Raw genomic sequence first — 20,337 nt, forward strand, 5'->3', positions numbered from 1 at the left:
TAGCCACTTTTGGCCTGCAGACTCAAACTATGGGACCTATACCAAATGTTTTCCTTGCCCATGTGTCCCTGACCACAGCTAGCTATATAAAGACTGTAATTACTGGACACGACTGAGCTAAGATTGCCATATACTCTCTCAATACACAACCTGTTTCAGACAGCTATACATGCTACAGACTTGCTCTCTAAATACTGATGTTGGTTGGAGGATGAAAAAAATGACAAACTTTAACCTTCAACCATTTTTACATCGGCATATACAGTATGCAGCCTGTGTTCTGAGGTTACAACTACTAGTAGGCTAGTTGTAATAATGAGAGTAGAAACATGTAAACACAGGGGAAACTGCAGGTTTTATTTATTTAGAAGGAACTGAGCAAACTGCTGATTTATAGTAGTATTAATTCATCAAATCTATCAATCTATTAATATTACAGTTAAATTGAAAGATTAGTCTTGTAACATAAGTTAATGTACAGGTGTAGCCTATTGAATTGGATGGACAAGCAGCGTAATTACCCTGTTACTCATAACGTAACCCAGTGCAATACATTTGTAACAAGCAGAATCATTTAAAATTTATATTAAAATGTAGAATTTACTGTAGGGAAAGTGTAAGTCGCTCTGGGTAAGAGTGTCTACTAAATGTAAATGTAATTGTATGTGGCTGTACCTGGTGTTTTACTCCAGGTATTGCATCAGACAAATATAACAGATGAGGGTCCAATTTTAAGAGGGTTTTCATCACTGTGTTGAATTGTGGCTGAAGTGAGAAATTAATATGTTTGTTGGAGCGTATGTGAGCTCAACATGTGTGTAATGACTGCTTTTCAAATAATCACATTGTTTTGCCTTCAGCCATTTTCCAAAGTAGCAGCTGTAAACCACTGGCATTTTTGTAGGCCAAAAATAGACAATTATGTCATCTAACAACAAAACCATTTAAAGCTGGATTTTTGGTAAGTAATAGGCCTAATGGACATGAAAATACATGACATCAGTGTGATTTTGATTGAACATCTGTGAGCCAGCCAGACAAACAGACAACCTAATGAATTTCAATCCTTGAAGTTGAGTCTACTGCAAACTACAATTGTAGTTCACTTAACCCTTGTGCTGCCTTCGGGTCACATGACCCAAAGGTTCACAACAAACCATCGTTGTGTTGCGACCATTTTACCCAATACAAAAACAAATAAAAAGCATTTTATTTTAACCTTCGCGATGTGGGGAGGCTGAGACAGCCCGACAGTTAAAAGAAAATACTTGACTTTGTTTTTGTGTGCCTTGCCCAAGGACACAATGTCATTTGGCACGGCCGAAATCGAACCAACAACCTTTTGATCAATAGTCCGACTCCCTATCCGCTCAGCCATCTGACGCCCTAGCTTCACATCCAGTGAACCTTTTCCATATCGTGCTTAGGCTGCGACTTCTCAATATGCATGGCACTATATAAAAATGTTTGGAAAGTGGATTCATTCTCGGCGTTTCTAGTTGTATTTGAAACATCTGCACCACAGCCTATGCATGTCGTTATATCGAAGAACACCTGTATGTTTTGCTATGCTGTGATAGATATCGCAGCTCACCAGACACGCCTCAGCCACCGGTGGTTGCCTTATTTCAGGGCGGGCTCACGCGCGTGAGGAGCAGCGGGAGAGAGTGGAGCGTAGGGGAAATAGTAGAACCGACTGCCAGAGGGAAAACTGCGGGGTTCGTCCTTAGACCTGACGTCAGCACCACGGAGGTTTTAATATCATCTCCCTTCAAGAGACAGAGACAGCGCTCATGGAGATGACAGCCACACAGCTGCAATGCTGGAGACTTATGGACAGCAAATTATTTTGTTTTTAGTAAGGGACTAATTCTGGACTCGATGAATTTACAACTCCTAATCAGTGATGAGTTGGCTCCTGGTGTGGATTATCATAGCAGCCGGGATGCAACAGGTGAGACTTGCATCATTAGACTAGTAGATTATCTCAGACAAACCTGACAGAAACCCAATTCTGCTATTTCTTAAAATAATAGTCTCGTTGTCATGTGACTAACGTGTGTAAATTTTGATCAAAGAAAAGCATGTCCTCCGGGGTGCAGTTAGCCTATCTTGGCAAACTAATTTTTATTTTTATGTGTTAAAATGTCGCACAATAGGTCTTGGTCTTGGTACGATATTTCAAACAATAATGTCACCTCCTTTGAAACTTTCTGCCGTGCAGTCGGCTCCCTGTGGTTTTATTGCTGTATAGAGTTGCCTCCTTGTGGTTATTCAGGGATAGTTTCCACGTTTCACTTTTTAATTGGACGTTCAATCATTTAGTTCTGGTCCACGAGGCTTTTCCTGACAGGCTTACATTTTTGTATAATAGTTGAGTTCGACGGACGACGGTCTTTTCTATTTTTCATAGAAATATATTTACTATTCTCTTATGTAGGCTATTGTACTGTGGACCTGTACACTATATATGTAATCGATTTGCCACGCATTAAAAGGCACATAGGTAGTCTACGAGACCTATATTTATTTAGGGGTCGATGGAATGGGTCAATTAATCTAAATGTGCTGTGCAAAGGTCTAAAACCTGTTACCTCACTTACAAAGTAAAAAGGTTCGGATATTAAACGGTCTATCGGGGGTTGACTTAATACCTTATAAAATCCTATTATTTTCTCAATAAAGCCACGAGGAAAATATCCTTAGGCATACTTGAAGTGATATTGAGAAATTGCAATGCCCCCCGAACTAAAATGATTGAAATCATTCGATTGTTAAACCCCTACTAAATTGGCTGTAGTAAAATGTAGCTGTAGGTTACTGTAGCTGCAGTAAACGTGGTTGACCCTGTTGTTATTGTGGAATTAACAGGTAATGGCAGCAGACAGAAATCCCCAGAAGTTGACCTCGGTGGCATGACAATATTAAGCTAATTTACATTATTTGCCAAATATGGGTCAGACTAACTAAAGGTCAGACTAACCTTAACCCATCACCTTGTATGTTTAAAACAAAAATACATACTGTTTCTTGAAAATAAGCTACAAATCTCAAAATACAGATACAAATCCACAAGTCAAGTTATTGATGCACAGATGACTCAGAAGGCTGTCCTGTTTTCTCTGAAGGGACTCAAAATACTATTCAAATACTATTCCAAGACTAACCTGGCAACCTTTGTCTGTTATTTTGTTAAGCAGTCCCCTATGGCTTGTTCACAAAAAACATCTGTTCACAAGTGCAGTAACACTCCTGTTTTTTATCCTGGCTTGAGAGCACATTAGTTTATCGAGGCAATTCATACAGGGAGAGACGCCTGACATATTGAAAGCATATTGTTGCTGCAGCTGTTGAAGACATTTGGTAGGTACCAAGTGAACATGTCAAAACTATCAGGCCTCTACAGTATTCTTTGAATGAGCTCAAAAACACCAAGGAGGAAGTTACTAAACCCTTCAATCTTATTGTTAGATATATTTCATATTCATAAATGGTTAAATATCTTAAGGGCACACCCTTGTTGCAGGGCACATCACAGAGAAATCAGAGCTGTAATCCTTTAGAAGGGTTAGGGTTGGCACGGCACAATAAAATGAACCCCCCTTGCTTTGTTCCCTCCCCAGGCCTACTCCCAGACCTCCACCACCGTGGCGACCCCAGCCGAGCTCCCCACCACTACCGAGCTCTACAACAGAACGCAGTACTGCCATTGGCCATGCCAGTGTCCCCACAGCCCCCCCTCCTGCCCGCCTGGGGTCAGCCTCCTCATGGACGGCTGTGAGTGCTGTAGGACCTGCGCCAGGCAGATGGGAGAGGAGTGCAACGAGGCAGTCACCTGTGACTACCATAAGGGACTGTACTGTGATTACAGCTCTGACAAGCCTAGGTACGAAAAAGGAGTGTGTGCATGTAAGTGTCACTCACCAACGCACCCTAACCTGTACCTGAACACGACGAGTAGACGTGTAGTCAACTAAAACAACTAGCACATTCATATTGTACTGTAATATTACTGTTTGATACTGTATCATGTTTAACATGCCAAAAAGATGAAGCTAACTGACTGAATAAACGAAATATCTAGTCTAAATACTTTAGGATATTTTTTTGGTTTTTAATGTCTAATGATATATTTAGTTTAGTTTGAATTGGAGAATATTATTCCTTATTTAAGAATAGTCTGTCCTGCTACTCTGTGTCTATGGTTTGTGAGTGCCTTCCTCCCTGCTCTCCAGATATGGTTGGCACTGGCTGTGAGCATGATGGTGTTATCTACCGCAACGGCCAGAGCTTCAAGCCCAACTGCAAGTACCAGTGTGTTTGCGTAAATGGCGCCATTGGTTGCGTGGCGCTCTGCAACGAGTCCCAGCCCCCGCGGGTGTGGTGTCAGACGCCCCGCCGGGTCAAGCTCCCTGGGCGCTGCTGCGAGGAGTGGATCTGTGATGAGGCCAGGAGGGGGCGCAAGACCAACCCACGACACGCCGTGGAAGGTAGGATGTGGGGACAGACAGGCTCATGGAACATCAACTCGCTGACACATGACATAAGCACATATACGCAAAGTTACAGTGGTGATTTTGGCTAACGTTCCGTTTCAGATCAGTGTGTGTGGTATGTATGTATGATTCTGGATAAGATGGTGCAAGAGAGTTTCAAGTCCAGGATGAATTAGAAGTTAGGGTGTGTTTGTTAGGATTAGCCAAAGCCTTTCCTGTCATACTATTATTTTTGGAAGGTTTCAAGTCCCCAGCCATTCATAGTCCAAGTACACCAAGCCAGAGGGAAACTTGAATGAAGTAGATGTTTGTCTTACTGAGGGATACAAATAGCAGCTGCACTCTTACACAAAGAGAACAGATGCATGTTTTAGAATGTTTTAAGTATCTAAATTCTGTCCCTCCCCCTCTTTGTACTAGCTCTCCCAGCTGAGACCAGGAGCTGGCATAATAACTGCATTACCCAGACTACCTCCTGGAGCCCCTGCTCAAAGACATGTGGCAGAGGACTGTCCTTGAGGATCTCCAACGCCAACGAGCGCTGCCAGATGACCCAAGAATCACGCCTCTGCAATTTACGACCCTGCAATGTGGACATCACCAAGCACATCAAGGTACAGCAATCCTGTACATGCACTGTCATCATGAAATGCACAAAACACACACACACAACTCCTTGCCCTGTCATGTTTGTTGTTTCGGTGTATGACATGGTTCCATTAAATTGCCCCCTTCTTTCTCCATAATCCTCGTAAATTATTTGTTAAAAAGACCAAACTGCACAGTCTCATACCGACTCACTAATCCCAACACTGATCTCCCCCAGCTGGTCCTATTAACCCAACTGCAGTTGATAACACATGGATAGTCTGAACAGGGGGTAGTCTGGGTAATGTGGTTGTTGTGCCAACCTCTGGTCTCAGCTGGTAGAGCCGGCAGGAAAAGGACAGAGGACACATATGTCAAACTAATTCTGAATGCATCGGTGAGAGCTTCTAATCAAACCTCTCTTCTTTATCTCCCCCCACCCCCGCCCCACCCCCGCCAGCCAGGGAAGAAGTGCCTGCACATCTACAGGGAGGAGCCAGCCAACTTCACTCTCTCAGGCTGCATCAGCAGGAAGGCCTACCAGCCCAAGTACTGTGGTGTATGTGTGCCCTCAGACCAGCGTTGCTGCATCCCCTACAAGTCTAAGACCATCCAGGTGGAGTTTCAGTGTCCCAGCGGAGCTGTGTTTACATGGCCACTCATGTGGATCCAGGCCTGCTTCTGCAACCTGAGCTGCAGAAACCCCAATGATATATTTGCTGAGCTGGAGAGTCACTATGGTTACCCCGGGGTTGCGAACTGAGGGATGTCAATCCTGTTCGTTAGGGCTCTACCCACTATTTTACATTTGGAGGGGTCCTTTTTGTGTTTTCAGTTGTATGTGATATATTGCATTTTGTGCAATATTTTGCAAGTATTTTTTGTACAATGGGATTTTTCTACAGTTGTTTTCCTAATGGAAAATTGTTAATAAAATATCATTCTAAATATAATTACAAACTGAAGGTTTGTAAAACATGCCGTCTTCAAATCAGAGCACCATGCAGGTTGCTTTGACAATACTAGCTCACCAGTAAAGTGTAAGAATAATTTTGGGATTTATTTATTTATGTACATCTGTAATACTAAATTACTGACAAATATTGACAAACCTTTTATAAAATCTTGTAGCTAACTGATGTAGTAGTTTCAGAGCTAGTGAAATGAATTTACCTTTTAAGAGATGGTGAGGTGTTAAGACCAAGCAGATTTCATAGCTACACTCAAAAACAATTGGGAAATAAAGACAGAAGGGTCAGTTACAAGTTATTTAATTTTTTTCAATTTTTTTAATAAATACAAACCGTTATGCAATTTATTTCATGCTTCTTTGTCTACAGCATTAGTCAGTTGTGCATCTTTACAAAGCTATGTTTGTATTGGTCTTCAAAGCTGGTGTAGTGCAAGTACAAGAAGGATTAGACAAGTACAAGGTGGTTAAAGCTTTATGGCTAATCATCCTTCAATAAATGTGGATACATTACTGTTACCCTTTCTAAACCACTGTTTCAAAGGAGCATCAAGTCTGCAGCGTAGGATTTGATGGCACATGTTTGTTCTGTTGTGCTTAATTGCATAGAAATAATCATAGAAAAAGAAATGTGTATTAAAATGTGTTTTTGCCTGATGCTGTGATTGATTAATAAAGCATCATGCAAGTTTTCTTTTTGGATTAGCAAAAGGCCTAGCACGTTCTTATGGAATTTCTACAATCGTTTTGATTTGAGAGTTTGACAGGGACAAGTAACAAATGAATCAAGAACCATTTTAAATGAACTGATCTTGAACAAAAATAGTTAAAGAACAAAAACAATTGTGAAACAACAAGGATCACACTGTAAAACAGAAGAATTTTCTATACATGATACTTATTGATTCTGTCCCTTCATTTCAAAGATAGAACAGCTAGTTTCAAGAAGGAAAACTGCCATTTTCACCTGCCTCTCTTCCACGTCTAAAGACTCCTTCATATACACAGTAATTACACAACGAAAAGAAAAGTTAATGATAAACAGTCACAGTCAGACAGAATTGATCATATATTTGAGAAAGCTGTGTCAATAAAAACAAAAAACCACAGCCAGAATAGAGCCAAAAAAGAAGAAAAAAATAAACAGATAAAATAGGAGATTAAAAAGACTGAAATGTACAAGCTTGTGCATGCGCTCACACCCACAGTTTTCACCAATATTCTCTGATACGGTGTTGCCCCTAAAACCCAGATAGTCACCCGACTAGTGAAGTGGAGAAACAGGTCTATTTTTCTCTGTCTGGAATGTCCTACAGGGATCAGTAGAAATAGCAAAATCCAAAGACGCGTGTGTATGTGAGTGTGCGTGTGTGTATATGCATGTGAGAGAGTGTGTGTATGTACAAATGCATGTGAGAGAGTGTGTGTGGGGTTAGTGGCACCGCAGAAGGACCCCCAGGGCATGGGACAGGTCACCAGGTCACAAGGTGAGGTGGTAGAGGGGGGGGGGGGGGGGTCACAGCCTAGCAGGACACTTCAGTGGACTTGAGAACCGCAGGCTCTGTGCTGCGGCTGCCCGAGCCGTCCATGGACGCGTCTGTGTGGGAGCGGCCGCGCTGGTTATCACTAGTGTGGGACCGCGAGCGGTTGCCATCGTTGGTGTGAGAGCGAGACCGGTTGCCGTCACCAGTGTGAGACCTGGAGCGATTGCCTTCAAAGGAGGTAATGCTGGAACCGGAGGCGGTACGAGAACGAACCAGTCTGGTCATACTGGCGGAGGGCACTTGGAAAGGAAGAGGAAAATACCTCCATTAGTCATTCTAATTCTAAACATGTGTGGTGGGATCACATCAAAGTGCCATTCTTCTGCATTCTTGATGGGCTTTGGATTATAGGTTATTAGGCATCTTTAATAAGTTATCATTCGGAGCATGTGGAGAGCAGTGTGCCTCAAGTGATACGAGGGCACCAGAATGTTGATCAAGCCTGCAGGTGAAGGTTTTAATCTCACCACTAGGTGTCAGACATGCTTCCCTTCACACATAATCCGAAGATGTTTATTTCTGGGTGTCTTCATGTACCATGATTCACATCTCACTGATCATAATGTGTGCCTTTCATGCCTCAATTTAAACATTGGAAGGAAGTAGCGTTCCATGTTAATCGGTAGGTTCATACTTGTAAGATAAGTGTGTACTTACTGTATCCCATGCCTTGGATGAAGTACTTGAAGGCTTCTGTCAGTTTGGCAGGCTAGAGAGAGCAATAACACAGAGAGAGTTGTCATCCAGGGTTGTTTACATTTCCACTGACCGACACAGTCCTGTTTCCCAGAATTAGTGATACTGAGGGCAAAAAAACAGCAGCTGCTGATAGCAGGTGCTAGGCTGGGTATTAATACTTGCTACCCTCGTTGGCTTGTTGGCTAGCGCTAATGCTCTTAAGTGAAGCTGGGCATAGCCCCCTCCCACCACCCCGATCATTATCCCCCCCCCGCCCCCCCTTTCCCTTCCCATCTTGTCCCATCCTGCCTGAACACATAAACAAGAGTTAAGAAGGGCATTAACACACCTGGTCAACTTGGGGCATGCCTCCACAATCAGCCATCTGAAGGGGGAAAGAGGGAAACAGTGTTATTATGCAAGTTGGTACAATAACACAAACAGCCAAACATGGTCACTCTCCATTACCCCTCATTACAACTCAACAGCCATTGTTTTACACTTTGTTCCCAACAGGCAATGCTCCTTGCAGTCTTCCACTAGCCTCTTGACAGTTAGCGCCCACTAAAATGCCAGTCTCAAGACTTTAATGGCATCGTTAGTTTAGGCTGAGGGCACATATGACCTAGATAAGCAGGTTGGTCAGTGTGAACTGGGGCCTACCGGGGCAGGCCAGGGCCTGAGGGTTGAGCCTGGTGGTCTTAGTGAACCCAGCACAGGTTAATCAGTTACCCACTAGTGCTGAGCTACAGGACTCTAATCAGCAGCCCAGTTATTAATAACCATTAATGAGATAGCGGCAGAGGACACTTACCTTGAGCAGTGTGGTTTTAGTCGGGTCCAGTTTGGTGTTGCACTCAACCTATGGGTGCAAAGAACAGTTCTATGAGCAACGACTGACAAACATTTAACTGAACAATCAAAGCATGTATTGCAGTTGTAGGGCTTTAATCCTAAACTCAGTATACATTTATAGACCTACATGGGTACTGTGTTCAAACCACTGTGCTAAATAACAGATGTTTGGTATTTAGTTTTATTAAAAAAAGAAAATAACCCTTTGTCTAAAACAAGTCAGGTAAAACAGGTCAACTTTGAGATGTGTATCTAACACCTTGCGTTATCCTTGGTGAATGGAAAAATCGAACACACCATTACTCTGCGCTGTGCAGCCACACATCTTAATGACTTGAAAAGGGTTAAGCACTAAAGAGGGTTGGCTTGCACGTACCACAGCATCGACCGCTGGAGAGCTGTCCCCAACCACCAGAAGAGAAGGACACCTGAGGGGGGGGCAGAATGGTCAGTTCATTTCACACGTGGGAAATATAGCCAATTTGTGTCTATCAAACATAAGGGGTTTTCTGATTGGTGAGAAACGTACTTGAGAGTTTTGACGGTGGAACTTCCCCCAGGGATTGGCCTTTCAATCTCCAGGTCCCTTCGGCTGTAGGAGTAAACACAGGGTTGTTGGGGGAGCTAAAACCATCACATAAATAAAGTAACTCTAGTCAGGATTATTTATGGAACTGGATGTGCCTAGTGCGAATGAAGCACTTGATTAGGCTTGACTGGGCAGAGTAGACACATAGTGTATGTGGTGTATTGTGTGGAGAAGGGAAATAAGATTGTGTATGTACCTGGTGTAAGACTTGACAAAGTGTTGCAGGTTGAACTGGTTCATGTCGGTGGTGATGTGGTGGCGGTAGGTGGCGATCAGGTCAAGGTTGTTGTGGATCTCCTCCTGTAAACAACCAACAAGCAGGGATTACACTCTGTGACATAATCGTCATAGCAACGTGCTCTCCAACCGGAGATGCATATTACAGTAAACAGCGGTAGAAAGTCATGTGATGTGGGTTCAGCATCAGAAGGTTTACCTTTCCAAACAGGTGTGAGATGATCATGTCAGGCATGGCGTGGGCCCAGCCAGTGATCTGCAAGGACATTGGAAGACAAACATGATCATTTCTCACTGTCAATTATTAACAGACTTGCAAGATTGTACTGTAAATTACATTTTAAGGCCAATGGCATTGTAGGGACCCGAGTTTACTGGTTCTGCATTTGTGGACAGGTATGTGCACAGCAGGTATGTGGTTTGGTGATTACCTTTTGTGCTGCCCAGTCCATCCAGCCCTCAGCACATGGGTTGATGTTGATAAGGAGCAGCCCCTCCACCATGGCTGGGTAGTCAAGCTGCAACACAAAAACAAAAACATTCCAATTAAACCAACGTGAAAGTTCCATAAAGTTCTTTGGCAAGGCTTTATCGGATATTTGTCTATGGTGAAATGTATTTACATCTAGCACTGAAATTGCATGTCTGAGAGAAGCTTCAGACAATTATTACGTAAACGTCTAGGGTCAATGACCGTGAGGCTTAGGAAAGAGTTAAGATATCCTGAAAGTGTGCATCAGCTGTGTATCAACAAAGAGAACCCCCCACAAAGACAGCCCCCCTCCCACAGAGGCCCATGTTGCTATTGAGCTCTTCTAGAACATTCCAAAGACTTTAGCTCAGCATGCTAGAGGAATAAGCAAAGCTTTTCTGCCAAAATCAGCACCAAGTGGAGGTTCTGTAATCCTTGTTTAATTGAAAAACGTAATAATTGTGGAGCATGATGGAGAAAAAAAGAAAAGCTAAGAGGATGTCAAACTCACAGCAAAGCGGGTCAGGATGTAGGCTCCAGCTCCAATGCCAATGCCAATCACACTCTTCAGCCTGTGGTCACATGACAAAGTGGAACATTTAGAGCGAATTACAGCTTAGAAACGGAAACCTTCCTGAAATGTACAGAATACAATTCTGGACAGAATCATTTGGCAGATATTTAGCTTGATCACTTACCCAAAATGTTTAAGGACCAAAGGCAGAGACTCAGACAGCTGGTCCATGGATGGGTACTCATACCTGAAAAAGACAAAAAGTACATTGAGTTCTCATGTACTTTCATACATTACATTATCGTTTTTACAAAAACATCCCATCTAGTCTTTTATGGTCTTACAATGTTCTTATCTATTATTGCCATGGGTTATCTATCCAATTCAGGTCCAATAGGAGGTGTCCCACCAGGTTGTAGATGGTCATGAACACTGAACCATCAAAGGTATCCGAAGGGCTGGAGATAATCACATTGCCCTTTCTGGGAACGCGTTATCAACTTATGTCTTAAAGTAGGTAGCAACTTAACCAGGCTCTCCTATGGTGTGTGTTTGTGTCAGTAAGGGTCAAAGGTTACAGACAGCTTGGCCTCCATTCCATGCTAACCAGAAGAATGCCCTCACCCGGTGGAGAACGTGTTGGCACCCTCGTGTTGTCCAGGGGCATTGACGTGGCACACAGCAAAGTGCTGCATGATCTCCAGCATGTCCTCATGATTGAAGAGTGAGTCGAAACAGGTCTTGTCTGGAAAACGACAAGGGTGTAAATGATGTGGAACAGAGGTAGTTTGAGGGCTCCCCTTTAACTCTGGGGCAGGATGTACATTAGGTTCAGAAGGAGAGTCCACGGGAAAGTTAGGATGGGGGAAATCAAATATAGAGACTGGGCTGTTCTCTCAAAGTCTAACTTGGGTGGGATCATATTAAAATCTAACTTTATTTGTACAGCCCTTTCTATAAGCGATGCCACAAACAGCTTCGCAGAAACCCACAGATTTAACACTGATAACCAGGAAGGGAAAAACTCTGAATCTTTATATAGTGTGACTTACGGTTCAGCCCAATGTCATGGAAGGTCAGGATGACTGGTCTATCCCCCTTGGGCACCCCCTTCATGGTGCAGTGGATTCTTCCATGGGGAGTCTCCACATCATGCTCCTAGAAAAACAAAACCTTGCTTAGCTGGTCCTCAACAATGTTTCAGAGAATAATCCTTAAAAAAAACATAACTCTGAACACCACCATTCAGCTGTCAAAACACAAGGGGGATACAATGTGCTTCCTGTAATTTTACTCTATCATGACTGCTACAGTTTTATGTATTTTCCTGAATCATTTATGAACTGTAATCCATGACACCCATTCAACTTTTTAAAACCCAATTGATTATTATTTCAAACCTTCTCCAAGTTTCAGGTTTGCCATTTGTAACAATTCTTGGTCGCGCACCTCTCAACATATATCTATAACATTTTATGATTGATCTGTACAATATTCAGTGCAATAACCAGTGAAGATGTAGGTAAGGTGGCAGGTTCTGCTAGATGAGGGCTCATGTGGGAAGGGGGAAAGTGGGGACAGAGTTTAGACAGTTTAAGACCATTTGTGTCTGAAGCTGGTCACGATGCACTCAATATTGCCTGACATCAACCCAAGAAAAAACCCTAACCGTAGCTGCATCAATACAACTATCCTAAGCATTGTGGAGATGCAACAAGTGATTCTAACTCTGCACTGAGATTTGCCTTAAAATCAGCTGTACACCCAAGGTACTACATCAAAATCTGAAGTTAAGTGTGGAAGAAGTTCCACAAAAATGCAAAACATAAACTGTTAAAAAGTTTCGCAAAAGGGCCAGACTTACAGTGACTTCAATCTCAGGGATGACCATGTCCATGTCAGAATCTTCCAGAACCATGTTTACTAGTGGTTGTTGATTGTGGCTCACAAGTAGTGCGATAGTAGTAGTGGTACTTCTGAGATATAGATCCAATAAGTGGTAAGCCTCTGAAGGTACTTCAGTGCCTGCACTGGTCTGGGAGCGGTGTTTTATACCCATGCTGCTTACCAGTGCATAAGCCCCTGAACCTCCCGTCAGCCTTTGCAGGCTGGTCAAAACAAGCTAATTCTAGCTGAAGAGATCCTTAAATTGGATAAGCCAATGTCAGCCAGCAGGGTATTGTAAATTTCATTTGTCGAGGTTCTATACAAGTCATGGTGTTTGGGGCATTCATGATGACTTTCGAAGCTTTCTCACAAATATTCATGTTATATAGGTTACTTTTCACTTCCTTAACAATATACTGTAAAGTGTACAGAAAAAAAGAACAATATAATAGTCTTTAAGGGTGTATTCAAAGACAAATATGTTATTTGGAAGCGCACAGATGCGCTGACAACAATTATTCAATCCTACATAATTTCATGCGGCCCTAGCCTCGGAAACATGGACATCACCAGTCTCCTGAACTCAGAGCAACAAAAAATATGCTTGAGCTTAAAGCCCTTTTCTAGGAAATAATTACATTAATGTGAAGTATTATCTGGATCGCATGGTATGTGCATCTGATATGCTGTGAGAACAATCAATAATGCAGCAACACGCAAAGACGGACTGTCACTTCTTTGGAGCGAGAGGTTTGGATTCCCCTTCTTACCAATGAAACATTAGGAAACGTGTTTGAAAAGGGTGTTTGATTGGCCAAGCCATAATGGGCAAGAATGTACAGAAAAAAAGAAACAACTTCAAAAAAGTATTACGAACCAGCTACTGCTACTTTGAAGTAGCAAACTTTTTTTTAATTTTTTTTATACTTAAACTATGTTGTTTAAATTGTTAATTGTCTTAGGCTTTAAAGTACAGTACAACTTAAACCCTTCTGATATGAAGGAATTACATTAATGTAAAGTATTATTGGGATCACATGGCAAGATGTATCTGGTATGCTGTGAGAGGACAATGACTTGGCATTAACCAATCATACTCTTACAACCCAGAATTATTTGGAAGGCCAGTGATAGGCTCTATCAATCAGATCGTTTTTTAATGTAAAAGTCCTATTTGTAGTACTTTGCAGCACTATAAAATACTGTGTGGTATACAGTCATGGCAGTAACTTGTTCCTTCCACCAGGATCCATTGCAGGAGTGCAGCAGCCGGCAAACTCATTTACAAAACCTATTTGCATGACCTGAAGTAAACAACAAAGACTTTCTGCACTACTCCTTGTATACATACACAAATCCCTTTACACATGCTGTCTCACTAGGAGAGATAACTGATGAGGGCTACGTGTCAGTATGTGTGTGTGTGTGTGTGTGTGACGTGTCTGTGTTTGTGTTGCCACATCCAGATGGCTGGAGGAGTTGAGGTGAGGAGCTCGTCTGTAAACTGCGTCACTAGAGGCTCTAAGTAAGACACATGGAGGGCATAAACGTTTGCCCTGGAAACCTGCGAGGACTCTAATCCTGAGATGGTAAGCTGCACAAGAGATACCCAGCTGATCTGGACAACTTGCACTCTAACACTACAAGCAAAAACCTCAGGACAGTCAACCGACTTCCAGACATGTTTGTAGACACTGTGACACAACTATTGCATTGTTACACAACTTTTACACCATTACACTGGAAATACTGCAGTACAGGTTGGATTGAATTTTATGAAAGCGCTCTCTGTTTGATTGCATGTCATGTTTGTGTATGTGATGGCTCTGATTGCTTTAATTGTTCATAGGGTTGGTTTGAATAACCACAAGAGGGCACTATAAATTACATTGTACACTTTACAGTAGCCAGCTCCATCTCTTGCGATTACAGTACTGCTGTGTGTATCTACAAGAACATCAGATGCGAGAACCTACCTTCATCACCAGTTGTTGTATAGCCTCCCTTAAGCCCTGAAACGGACGGGCAGAGAAACAGGATGTAAAGTTAACCAAGGCTATAGAGATTAACAGTACTGTAAATCCTGGGGTTTCATTCAGAAATAAACCACAGTGTACATGTGACATACAATACAAAATAAACTATACATGACTTTTTGGGATGACTGAATAAGGTATCGCATCAGGAATCTGAGCTGGGCACAAACACTATGATTTTTCTTGATAAAACTTTAGGTGCAATTGATTCAGTTTCACTGGTGCAGCAGAACACAGTGAGCCCAAAGTGTTCCACACTGGTAACCAGGCAAGCAATACAATCAAATGTGACTTATGTATAAAAATACAAAATTATGACAATGATTAAACTAAATTGGACAGTGTCTGTAACTAGGAATGCTTATTTATAAATCATTCAATTCCATTCACTTACCGGCAATTCCCTGTCAACAAGCAGGGGCTTGGACTCAACAACTTGGATATCATCCATTTCTCTATCAGTTGAGAAAGCCTGGAGAGTTAAAACGAAAATATTAATGTTGTACATAACACTGACAGCTGGAAAATATCTCCATTCGACCAACCAGTTGCAAACAGTGTCGGTTTTAGTAGATGGGCAAATTTCTCTGCTCACTGCGATCACAAACTTGGATTTATATCAACTTCCTCTCCTCCAAAACTGCAGCAAAAAACGCATTTGTAAGTGTTTTCTACAGAAAACGTGGATATTGTCTTTATGGCCACAAAAGCTTACAATGCAAAAGGTTGTAAAGGGGTTTTGAGTTTGTTCATGAGCCAAGTTAGACATACAACACTGTGAACCAGGCTTTATACAAGTAAACACCGACAAAAACATCTAATCTACTTGGCATTTCTACAGTTTGAGAAATGAAATCACAACACTCCACATGCTGGGGATCATGATGCCGTTTTGGACCCGAATGTGAGCTTGGTTGTGCATGCAAATCAAATCACATCAACAGATCCTTTGTCCGCCGCCAAAGTTGTTAAAGGTTAAGGGTCAGGCTCCTCCTCTGGGGTGGGCCTTTGTGGCCAGTGCACACAGAAAACGACTGACATTAACAAGAGATTTTCACCCTCCTCCTAGATGTTTATCTCTCTGTATTTGTTTGTATCTACTAGTGAATCCTGGTGTGGGTCTCTAAATCAGAGAAGTTAACGAGTGATAGAAAAGACATCTTAGTTGATCGGCATACAAGCTTCAGGGAGACGTGGAGGGAGGTCAGGTTCAAATGAAAATATAATAGAAATGCCGCGGTGGGTGAAACTCTGGCCAGGTCATCTGAGCCCCATTCCAGAAGGTGTGCCGAGCATGAGAACAGAGGCCAGAGCCTGCTCTGCTGCTCACAATAGCACAGAGGAAGAGGAGGAGGAAGCGGAGGAGTACCAAACAAATGCTTCATTTTTCTCTTTGAGGCACCAGATCCATGGCTCCCTGGAGACTCTTTGTTTTGGATGAGTCAGGGTCAAACCCCCTCACTGAAATTCCCCCCAGGAATTTGTGAGGGAAGTTCTGAAACTATTTTAACCATTTTGGATCCAGGTCATTTGACTGAATTTAAAAAGTTCTTAATATTTGTAGACAGACTTGTTCAGACAAATGTCTGAACAAAAGAGTTCAGACATTCTAAGCCCAAAAGGCAGGAGGCCACCTGTTGGCTGGCTTGAGTCTGCTGAGCAAACTAACATCTATGCTAACTAGGTTGACAACTGTTTACATGGTGACACTTGACCTTGGACCTGGCTAATCTTTAACCTGACCTCAGTTGTCACTCCCAGTCCCACAGAAGAAGAGTGTGTGTGTACAGCATCAGAGAAGAAGGGGGGGGGGGGGGGGGGGGGCATGTGCATCTGGATCTTCTCAGGCTTGCTAATTCAATGATCATTAACATGATTCCAGAAGGAAATGTTCTGTGGTCTGCCATGTGTCAACCAGAGTCCTAGGTCTGTAAAACCTACCTGGAGCAGCTTTTCTTGGCTAAGCAGTAATGCTGTTTTTATTTAAGTCTTGTGAAAAGTTAATTGAGATCCATCAGGTTGAATAACAGTACATTGTGTGCCTTTTACAAGTAGTGAACTCAAAACAAATATAGAATATAGATCCAGCACATAGTATTACAGATAGTACAAGAGAGTGCAGAGTAGTGTACACCAGACTTGGGTCATATTGCTGAGTCGTATTGGTCCAGTCTGCCTGGAGTTTCCAGAAAAGCAGGATTTGCACATTCAGTACTCCAAAATCTAAATTAGCTCCACTGCAAAAAGATCAACTCAGTTAAAGAATTTCATGGGATTTCAAATACTACAGACTGCCTACCAAGTCAAAGCACAGCATTGCAATACAGTTCAGTTGCTGTAGCCTAGTCTGTGTAATATGAACATTAACACAGATACTATCATGATATTCTAGATGTATATCTAGATCTGACAAATTTAACATCAGGTTATTGACAGATAGTCCTGTCTATCTTGGATACCATTCTACAAGCGCAATTATGTCTATAAGACAGAAAGTCAATAAGAAAAGCTGTATGTAGTAACCAACCAATCATCTTCTAATCTTATATTTTACACTTGCATTTTCTAGAACTGACTGTTCACACAAAACACAAAATTATTCAAGGCAGTTTTGCAGAAGTGAAACTAGTATGTAATCCAGAACCAGGAAATATTGAGGGTGGGGGGCAATAAATAATCTATTTGAAACTGTAATCCATGTACACTGTAAAGCTTGATACATTTCCTAAAATAGTTTGATAAAACAAATTGCCTCGAACCATTTGAGTTGAAGAGCTGGATAAATTGAGTCAACATCACCAAAATATAAGTTGAGTTATTCCAACTAAAATGGGCTCCAAGCACTTAATTTAATCAAACCTTTTGAGTTAATTTGTCAGGTTTTACAGTGTATTGCATGAGGGTGGTGACCAGAAACAACTAGACAAATTCATGTTTTACAGTCACATACAGTGTGGCTGTTTATAATGTGCATGTTGGGTAAAGCGATTTTGGGCGCTATTTTTATTCAAAGTTACTGTATTCAGTTACTGTCGTTGGTGATCAGATCATCATTGTATCTCATAAAAATACAAAAAACGTGTTCTCATGCTGAGCTTTATAGGAAAGGGTAAGCCGTCATGGCATGTTGTAGTCAATTAGCAGGTGTAATAGCCGTCTCAGCTTAGCGGGAAACTGCAAAAACATTGCACACGCTTCGTCGGTAAACAATGCATGTTGTGTTTCTAAGTCAATTTTGTAAGATCTGTGTAACCAAGGGATATACATCAAAAAGCCGCTTCTTCCTTTTCTGTCTCGCCTAGTTTATGTGAGAAGCCCTTACATAGAGATGACATGTGGGACATCCCAGTCTGCATTTCATAAGGGGCTTGAAATAAGGCCACCCTCCCCTTTGCCTTCATATAGGTTTAACCCAGCAAACCAAGAGTGGCGTCCATCTGTAGAAACAATGATTGCATCCCTAATCTTTTGGAAACTCTGTTTAATCTGTCAAATCCGTCCAGTTCTGAAATATCAGCAGCAGGCCAGCAAACTAAGCCCACACAGACCTACATTTTGAGATTGTAAAAGATATCAAAATGTAGGTACAAGAGCAGACACTGATCCCGGGGATATCTAACTGGTCTAGGGTGTGGTGGTCTAACCCAGGGTTGGTGTCGACAGAAACACTGTGGGATGAAAGCCTTATAGGAGGTAAAGGCTCAAATTGATTTGAGAGGGCCAACCCAATTTATTTATTTTGTGGTTACAAAAAATATAAATGTTGCCAACACAGCATCTAATGATGGCTAGAAACCATAGAAAGTAAAAAATATAGACAAAGTAGACAAGCTTTAAATAGTTCAGGCAAAATATGGCAACACCAACAAAAACACTTACAGTAAATTGGCTCACCGCCATGGATGCTCAACACAATATTCTAGGACATATTTGGGTCTTTTAATCCTGTTTGTCCACAACAATCCACAATCTAAACATACATTTCTATAGGTGAACACTGGAGAGCTTCATCAAAGTATAGCTACTGAGAACGCGTCTTCATAGTTAAGCAAAAGTCCAGATGTGCTTTTTAGATGGTTCAAAACAAATCACCTTCCTGTTTGGGTCGTAGTTTATCACGTGCTAACTGATACGTGCATGCAATTTCTATGTTAGCGCACACACCCTTCAAATATATCAATTGCACTGACAATGAACAAGGTAAACGTGTGCAAATATAATTATCAAAAGACATTGGTCAAACCAAACTAAATAAAAACTAAGAATTAAGGGGATACATGAAACCACTTGCCTGTAAAGATGTATTGTCTCCTCGAATTGTCAAACTAAGTCCTTCAAAACTTTTTAAGTGGTAAAGAGTCTCACAAGTGTCTGGTTATTTACTACGTGCAGCAAAATGCGGATGTATCAGGGAAATTTATAAAGCCCGAGGGCAGCCCAGCCCACTTTTCCTTCAGCTCTCGCTATTGGATGTCTCTAGATTTGGTACTGCAGTTTATTGTGTCCAGCGGTTGCGTGAGGCAGCTGATGACACAATAACTGGAACTTTTTGAATGACAAATGAATAGGTCGACCATGTGTTTGAAGCCTTGAAGTAGGCATATGTCATTTTAAACTTTTCGATTTAAACATTTTCCATAATTTTGGTCACGAAGAAAAAATAGTAGGCAAGTAGTTCGCATTCGTGATTATTTAGTTCAGTGTGAAAGGTATTTTTAAGGGTGATTTGCAACAATGGGGTCCACTTCTATCAGACAGTGGCTGGGTGTGTACCGGAATTTTGGCAACTCATATTTCGAATGGGAGTGTGCCTAACATTTCCACACAGTCCTTGCTCAGGGAAAAGAGTCACTGTGGTATTTTCACCTCCTCTTCCTGACAAATTCACTGAAACACTAACCTTGCTGCAGCAGTTAAATCAGTAGTCAGAGTCAGGAATGTAGCCAAACTAGCAACCTTTCTTCACATTCACTAATTATTTAAGTGTGTACAAAGGGAGGCCCATCCCTCCCGTTTGACAGTTCTGCATATATCCCAAGTAAATTTCACAGCTCAGTTCCCATCCACCACTGCAATCAATTGTGCTTAATAAACCTACTATGTCAGTAATCTTCAAAAGTGACAGGTTGTATCTACTGAAATTACCTTGAAGGGTGTGTGTCGAATAAGTGTGCATTTGTAAACTTCTGATAATGCTTTATGTTGGTTTTCTATCTTGCATAACATGTATTTCCATGCAATTAACCTACAAGTAACCCTAACTCTTTTGTCTGAATATTTTCTAGTTTATTTGGCTGGAGAAACTGTGTAGAAAGTAAGCAATACACTCAATACTACAAATGCCATTGTTAAAGACACTAAGTATTGTCATGAATCCAATAAATTGTAGTATTAAAGCGACTAAGGTTGCTGTGGAAATACAATGTCCCTACTGTGGTCATGTAATGTGAACCCTTCAACAGGAACACACC

General features: G+C 41.7%; 2 protein-coding genes across 3 annotated transcripts; one reads left to right on the forward strand and one right to left on the reverse strand.

The window, feature by feature from the left end:
• Positions 1-1,616: 1,616 nt before the first annotated feature.
• On the forward strand, positions 1,617-7,145 carry ccn4a (cellular communication network factor 4a). Its single transcript, XM_047018702.1, has 5 exons — positions 1,617-1,954; positions 3,624-3,909; positions 4,236-4,490; positions 4,917-5,110; positions 5,545-7,145. Exons 1-5 carry the CDS (start codon positions 1,907-1,909, stop codon positions 5,845-5,847), a joined length of 1,086 nt encoding a protein of 361 aa, XP_046874658.1. The 5' UTR covers positions 1,617-1,906; the 3' UTR covers positions 5,848-7,145.
• On the reverse strand, positions 6,369-19,262 carry ndrg1a (N-myc downstream regulated 1a). Of its 2 annotated transcripts, XM_047018689.1 has the most exons (16): positions 19,158-19,262; positions 15,261-15,338; positions 14,807-14,842; positions 11,996-12,101; positions 11,568-11,688; positions 11,128-11,190; positions 10,941-11,001; positions 10,389-10,475; positions 10,157-10,213; positions 9,917-10,020; positions 9,661-9,723; positions 9,508-9,559; positions 9,091-9,138; positions 8,626-8,661; positions 8,256-8,307; positions 6,369-7,837 (listed from the first exon to the last, which is right to left on the reverse strand). In XM_047018689.1, exons 2-16 carry the CDS (start codon positions 15,315-15,317, stop codon positions 7,578-7,580), a joined length of 1,203 nt encoding a protein of 400 aa, XP_046874645.1. In that variant the 5' UTR covers positions 15,318-15,338; positions 19,158-19,262; the 3' UTR covers positions 6,369-7,577. The 2 variants fall into 2 exon arrangements, with proteins under 2 accessions (XP_046874645.1, XP_046874644.1); XM_047018688.1 differs by lacking the exons at positions 14,807-14,842; positions 15,261-15,338; positions 19,158-19,262 and adding an exon at positions 12,808-12,935.
• Positions 19,263-20,337: the final 1,075 nt, after the last annotated feature.

The sequence above is a fragment of the Hypomesus transpacificus genome, chromosome 4, assembly GCF_021917145.1.
Source record: "Hypomesus transpacificus isolate Combined female chromosome 4, fHypTra1, whole genome shotgun sequence".
NCBI classification, from domain to species: Eukaryota; Metazoa; Chordata; class Actinopteri; order Osmeriformes; family Osmeridae; genus Hypomesus; species Hypomesus transpacificus.

Bases quoted from the DNA above. Each gene is read 5' to 3' on its own strand.
- ccn4a (XM_047018702.1), top strand. From the start codon at position 1,907: ATGAGTTGGCTCCTGGTGTGGATTATCATAGCAGCCGGGATGCAACAG. The intron at 3,910-4,235 runs GTAAGTGTCACT...CCTGCTCTCCAG, and splicing joins CGAAAAAGGAGTGTGTGCAT to ATATGGTTGGCACTGGCTGT. The intron at 5,111-5,544 runs GTACAGCAATCC...CACCCCCGCCAG, and splicing joins ACATCACCAAGCACATCAAG to CCAGGGAAGAAGTGCCTGCA.
- ndrg1a (XM_047018689.1), bottom strand. From the start codon at position 15,317: ATGGATGATATCCAAGTTGTTGAGTCCAAGCCCCTGCTTGTTGACAGG. The intron at 14,843-15,260 runs GTAAGTGAATGG...CGTCCGTTTCAG, and splicing joins TTGTTGACAGGGAATTGCCG to GGCTTAAGGGAGGCTATACA. The intron at 9,560-9,660 runs GTACGTTTCTCA...CCCCCCCCTCAG, and splicing joins TCCACCGTCAAAACTCTCAA to GTGTCCTTCTCTTCTGGTGG.